The 6,735-nt window shown below is 36.2% G+C and overlaps 1 protein-coding gene across 1 annotated transcript in view; it reads left to right on the top strand.

The window, feature by feature from the left end:
* The first annotated feature begins 1,155 nt into the window (after positions 1-1,155).
* The window catches only part of itpr2 (inositol 1,4,5-trisphosphate receptor, type 2), a 93,147-nt gene continuing 87,567 nt past the window's right edge, over positions 1,156-6,735 (top strand). Inside the window, exons 1-2 of the mRNA XM_016236278.1 lie at positions 1,156-1,353; positions 5,888-5,958. Coding sequence (XP_016091764.1) covers positions 1,262-1,353; positions 5,888-5,958 — 163 coding nt within the window. The 5' untranslated portion in view covers positions 1,156-1,261. The remainder of the gene's footprint in view (positions 1,354-5,887; positions 5,959-6,735) is intronic.

Genomic DNA, 6,735 nt, shown 5'->3' with positions numbered 1-6,735 from the left:
AAAAAAACCCGCACACAGATTCAGTATTCCTCAAAATGAATAAAAATAATGCAACTCAGAATATGACGCAAACCTGCAATAATTAAATGTTAAACAACACAAATATCCTTTATGTATTTAATCCCATTCTATTAACCAATGTCTTTGCTTCTGACCTTCGATGATCCAGTTCAACCGTACTAATAAGCAAAAGTTACTCTAGACAAACATTTGTGTCTTTTTTTATTGCTGAAGTGTGTTGAAATGTCTTCTTCTGCATTCTACTGTACGGATGTAAATGTACTTTCCCTTCAGCCTGAGGCTTATTCATTTCACTTTTGGTGTGAAAAGGCTTTTATATTTGCCAAAAACAGAACTTTTTTATTTTAAAAACAAACAAGCAAGCCCTGTCCAGATTTTAAAAGTAACGCAAAAGTAACGTAACGCATTACTTTCCATAAAAAGTAACTAAGTACCGTAATTAGTTACTTTTTTATGGAGTAACGCAATATTGTAATGCATTACTTTTAAAAGTAACTTTCCCCAACACTGTTTATGACTATGGCATATGGCTATTTGCTTTATTAAATATTTAGAACTGAAGCAATAGGCTAATGGCGAAATCAGAATGGTTTCTAAAGTAGTATTTTTATTTTTTACTGTATGTAGGCTATAATTGGTCATATATAATAATAAAAAAAGCTAAACAAACAAATAGCTGGATGACACTTCACTGAAGTGCAGATATATTCAATAATAATATTAAATACTGGTTTTACATTATACAAAAAAATAACAGTATTGTTTAAACTCATTCATAAAATAAAATGTAAAAGAAAAAGTTTGACGATAAACTTCCGGAATAATTGTGCACCACCGACGCAAGTGCAAGCACGACTGCGCAAATGCCCAAACACACAAGTCGCATTCTCACTTTTTAGTTGCATACCACAGCATTCAAGACAGACAGCATCACTTCCTTGATTTCACGGGACAGAGAGCGAGTCTCCTCCCACTCGAGTGGCATATTGGTGAGAAAAAGCCTCGTTTGTTTCACAGGAAGAAGTTGAAAACATGAAGAAACGCGACAGTTAGACGATTCACAATTCAAAAGTCACGGGCTCAGCAGCACATCTCTTCTCCGGACGGCTGGATTAAAATGTGTTACTGTCAAAGAGCAAAGCGAAGAAACAAGTGGCTTGAGACACTGAGTCGACTGGACACATTGCACTGGATCAGAGGGGTTAAAGTATCGTAAAAATCTACTGAAACGTTTGCAGATATGTCGGAACACAGGTCCTGTTTCCTTCACATTGGGGATATCGTGTCTCTGTATGCTGAGGGAACTGTCAATGGATTTATCAGCACTTTAGGGTAAGTTGCCTGCCATTGCTCATTATATTAGTCTTAAACGTTATTAATCATGGCGGTTAGACATTTCGTTCAGATACGCTGATGTTAATATGTTGCCCAAAATGCAGTGTTACATTATTAAACATGCAATACCATTTCATGTATATTTTGTCCTCCTCATGTCAGAAGAAGTTTGTTGAGTGGAAGTAGGAAGTGATTTGAGCTGCAGGCCAGAGGCGCTATGTGACAGCATTGCTTCAGAAGCATGCAAATCATTGAACAGGAATGCAAAGTTTTCTGTTAGTTTACACAGTAGCGCTAATATAACAATGTAGGCTCAATTTAAAGGTGCATGTAGTAGTGTTTGCTAATTAAAAAGCTTTACACGTGGAAAAAATCAACAGCGCATTTGAGAGAAATATCATTGCAGTTATTTACAGCACATGAAATAAAGACTCCAGATATATTAGTCTACTATAAAAAACAAGCTGATTTAATCTACATGGTTCACTGCCTCATGGAGTGCACCATTTTTATCATGTGACCTGGTGTGTCATGCAAATGGTTGATTTTCATCCATGGCTACTAATAATCACAGAAAGAATAATATGTTCACTTTATAGAGCTCTTTTATCCATTGGTCATTACAAAGTAGCCTATAGCACACAACACATTATACATGCTGCAGGCGTGGAGTCTTGTCAACACTTAACACCTTTCCACTGGGGCTGGAAAAATAGTCTTGGATCACAGATCTTGGTTCGGAACCGGCCCCTAAATCTTGCTTGTCTCGAACAAGGGAACCACTGACTGCAGTTTGAAAGTGGAAATACGAGCCGGTTCTGAACGAGTGCCATTCTTGGCTGAGCACCAGCTCCGGCACCAGCCCCAGTGGATAAGCGGTAACTATAGTATGATTCAGGATGTCTGCAGGTCACCCATCAAAACAGAATGAGGATAAGTGGTACTTTTGGAATGAGTAAGATCCAGCTAAACTCAGATAAAGATTGACTGAGTGCACCTTTAATTATTAAAGGAATACCCACAAATAAAAATAGTTGAAAATGTAGTCGCCCTCAGGCTATTCAAGATGTTTGTTTCTTTATTGGAACAGATTTGGAGAAATTTAGCATTACATCACTTGCTCACAAATGGAGCCTCTGCAGTGAATGGGTGCCGTCAGAATGAGAGTAAAAACATCATATGAATATATTTTCCAGCAAATTTTCATTTTTGGGTGAACTTAGTCAAATCTAATTTAATTTTACAGTTTCTGAGATTGCACTGTGTAACAAGTGGTTTTCATGTGATTTTTTTTTATATTGTCATGTAGGAACACATCTGCTTGAGAGTCTTATGAAAGATTATGAATCTAACCACATGGAGGTGAAACACCCAGCTCCATTTCAGGTCGCGTTGAATCACTTTTGCATTGTTGTGCAATGACTCATCAAGCAATTAAGGTGCAGAACAAATTAAGCTCCAGTGCACCGTGGCATTCTGCTCTGTGGCCTTCAGAATGCTGCGGTCACAATATATACAACATCTCTTTGCTTAAATCTCTTATCTTTAAAAGTTTTTTGTGGCATTGTATCAGAAGGATTGCAGCCGTGGTCATTTCTCTGTCACTTTTCACAATTCATGACACAGCTGTTTAGTTGTTTTGGAGTTTCAGCATTTGTAAAACTTAATGTGTGGTTTTTCGCTTTCTTACGATGATTCAAACGTAAGTGCTGAGGTTTTGTTTGGAGCATAATGCAGGCTAATTTACACATATTTGTAGTAATGTGCACTTGCATTGGAAATTGTGGTGTTCTGTTTGAGCAGACTTTGTGTCAAAGAGAGCTTATAGGATATTAACATACTACTCTTACTGTCTCTGCAGTCTATGTTTATACTGCACTCTCAGAAGCAAAGGTACAGTACAAAAGCTATCATTTGGGCGGTACCCTTTCAAAAGGTACACATTTCCCTAAAGTGTGCATGTAAGTACCTTAAATGTACAAATTACTATCTAAAGTGTACATATTAGTACCCTCTAGTATGGTACATATCTGTACCTTTCTTATGCATCTGTACCGTTTTTATGCATAGACCAACTGCATCTGCTGAAATGTAGAGTAAAGAACACTGCAATCGATTACAACATTCAGGTTCAGAAGTTAAAATTCCAATCATTTTCTCCATAGAAGAATAGATTTATAACTTATAAACCATTAGCAGCATAGTTCACGCAAAAATGAAAATTGTCATCGTTTACTCACCCTCATGATGTTTCAAACATGTATGAGTTTTATTCTGCTGAGCCCAAAATAAGCTTCAAATCAAAGTTTGTGATGTTGCGATTCACCTCATAGCTCATAATTCTTAAACAAAGTCCTTTTTCTAAATCCCAATGAAAAATACCCTTCGGAACCAAGACCGTTGAAAAAGTGTGTGGGCACTGTTGCATTATATGAGAGGACTGCTTCCCACAATGCAATGTGCTTGACTCAACTTTCTATTTCCAGTTAATGAATGAAATGATCAGATTGCCAAAAAAAACATGTTTCACATATGAATCAAACTACAGTTTTTATTGGTTGCACTGCCTATTTCTTAATATTTTGCAAACGTAGTAGGCAGGATGCAGTGTATACTGTGCAGTATTTAGTAGTATGCTTGCACTCCATGCCAAACATTGCCAGAGCTTTTCTTCTGATCCTAAACAAGGCGTTCTTGGATTATTTCCCAGCGGCTGTCATGGGTTTGTAGAGATATAATGGAAGTTGAATGGGGTTTTCTTTGTTTAGGTACCAAGGACTTGTTGTACTGCAGAACCCTAGTAGAGGAAAAAGACTGATAAGAAGCTTGATTGGTTGAAATTCAACAAACATTTATGGCCATAATTTGAGAGTAGATTGGTTAAAAGGACAATAATATAGGTGGTCCCACAGTTCATTCTATATAGGCCTCAGTTCATGGCTGTGAAGGCTTACTCCCAGTTTCTTGCATATCAAATACAAATGTTTAAGTGAAAGAATAGGAATTTGTTATAACGTGCTTAACGTAGCAAGCAAGGGGCGATTATTTTGCTTTAGACAAGGTCTAACTCCTTCACCTCATGTCATCAAGTAATGGAGCTATAATTAGTATGTTTGAACACTGCCGACCAGGCTTGCATTTGGTTCATGTTTAACTTGGTGTACTTCATTGTGTCTTTGAAGATTGCTGGCTGTCAAAGAGTTTAAAAAGAACTAGAAGCACTCTGTTACTCATTTATGAGCGTGTAAAACTGGGCTGTTGGCATCTTTCCTGCTTTCTACTCCCTCTTCTAAAACACATCCTATTAATGTACTTAATGTCTTTGTTTAATATGCCTGTACAGATAAACGGGAAGATGAGGAAGTGTGCTGGCATAGTCAATTAAAGCAATAAAACTATTTGTCACTGTGAAAATGTCCATTTGCTGCACTTACTTGGCTTAGTCATCGTTCAGTAGAGCAGCTCTTTTTGTGGTGGTATGGTAGCTCTGTGGTTGCTGATTTTTTTTTTTTTGAAGGTTTTGACATTTGTTTGGATTTTAACTGATAATTTTTTAATTATTTGGCCTTGTTATTAAACAAAGACAAGCCTGACAACTCATAGAAGGATAGACAGACTTTAGATAAATATCATAAAATTTCCCATACTTTCCTTTAAGGGCTTTCATAATTTTCATTTCATTGACCTTGAAGACTGTTCCAAGCAAAAAGATTTTAATTGTAATTTTTTTTTTTTTAGCTTTAATACTCTGGGAGAAACGCACATCACAGGGAAACTTGCTGTTACTTGATGATGTAAGTTGCTCGTTTTGTTTCTGTGCTGTTCTTTCTGTTCACTTTAGTCTTGTGAATCCACTGAGTATCTAACAAGCTTCCACTCTTTGATTTGATGCATGGCAGTGGCACTAATAAGCACTGAAACATTTTGGAAATTCTCTTTTAGACCAGTCAGTGTCCACAGTGGGACTTCAGTAAATGATGCTGGACTAATTTGCTGCTTTACATCCACCACTGAACAGAGGCCATGCTTGGAAACTGATTAAATGCACATTTGATTTAGTTTCAAATCTGATCTTTAATACTGGCTGTCTGAAAGTTATATAATCTGTTCCATTTGTTCAGTGTCTGATGAATATTTTGCATGTATAACATAGACATGCCATGACTTGCCATGACATGCCATGCTGAACAAGGTGCCTCAGAAAACATAAATGATTGAGACTATTTCCAACAAATGCATACTGTATTCAAACAGTGAATATCTCATAGTTGGTTAAGGGAAAAAGTGAGCAAAAATGTGTGTATTTGGACACCGATTCAGAAAAGTCATTGTAAAATGCTGATTTGGTGCTTACAAAATATTTCTTATTATAATTGCATACATTTTCTAAACTACTTGTCTTGGGTAGGGTCAAACCATAATTGTATTAAAAAAAATCTGATATTTGCTGCTTGTCTAATTAAAAAAAAAATATATATATCTATGTATATTCTAATCCTTTAATGTATAAATTCATATTTTGCCCATTCAGGTTGGTGGATGACAGATGTGTGGTGCAACCAGGGGTTGGGGATCTTGCAAACCCACCGAAAAAATTCAGAGGTTAGTCAGTCCGACAAGATTCATCACATTAAATGACCCGATGCTAACATATTAGCACCATTATTAGCCAATGGACTGTTGTTATGGCTATATGTTGTTATGCGATTTGACATTATCGAGTATTTTGCAAAAACCATTCAAAACATCCCTACAGAAAGTCTAGACTAGTGCGTGTGCGCATTTAGTGTGTTTTCTTTCACTGCATGATTTAGTCTATTAAAATGCATTTAGAATGATCATGAATTCAAGACCTGATGGCAGAAAATTTATATATTTATACCACTTCATATAGTTATTCAATTTCACACGAAGAGTGCCGTTTTTCTCCCAAAATGACCATGATTACAAATGTGACATTGATTTCAATAAACAATAAGTTAATTAGTCTATTAAAATGCATTTAGAATGATCATGAATTCAAGACCTGATGGCAGAAAATTTATATATTTATACCACTTCATATAGTTATTCAATTTCACACGAAGAGTGCCGTTTTTCTCCCAAAATGACCATGATTACAAATGTGACATTGATTTCAATAAACAATAAGTTAATTAAGAGACTTACGTTTTAGACACCATATTGCTTGGTTTTGCTCTATTTCGCCAACAAAAATCATTCCGAATACAGCCACAGAGCTGTTTTGTGTCTCTGAGCAACATAACGGTGTTTCGTTCTTGAATGAATCAACCGTTTAAATGATTCGGTTCAATCGCAATGACTCACTTATTAACAGTGATTTGCTGCCACCTGCTGGCGGTTTTAATTTCAAATTTC

This window comes from Sinocyclocheilus grahami, unplaced genomic scaffold, assembly GCF_001515645.1.
Source record: "Sinocyclocheilus grahami isolate Dianchi unplaced genomic scaffold, SAMN03320097.WGS_v1.1 scaffold487.1, whole genome shotgun sequence".
In the NCBI taxonomy this organism is placed as follows: Eukaryota; Metazoa; Chordata; class Actinopteri; order Cypriniformes; family Cyprinidae; genus Sinocyclocheilus; species Sinocyclocheilus grahami.
Note: the sequence above shows the minus strand (reverse complement) of the source record. Positions and strands in the feature narration are given on the sequence as shown.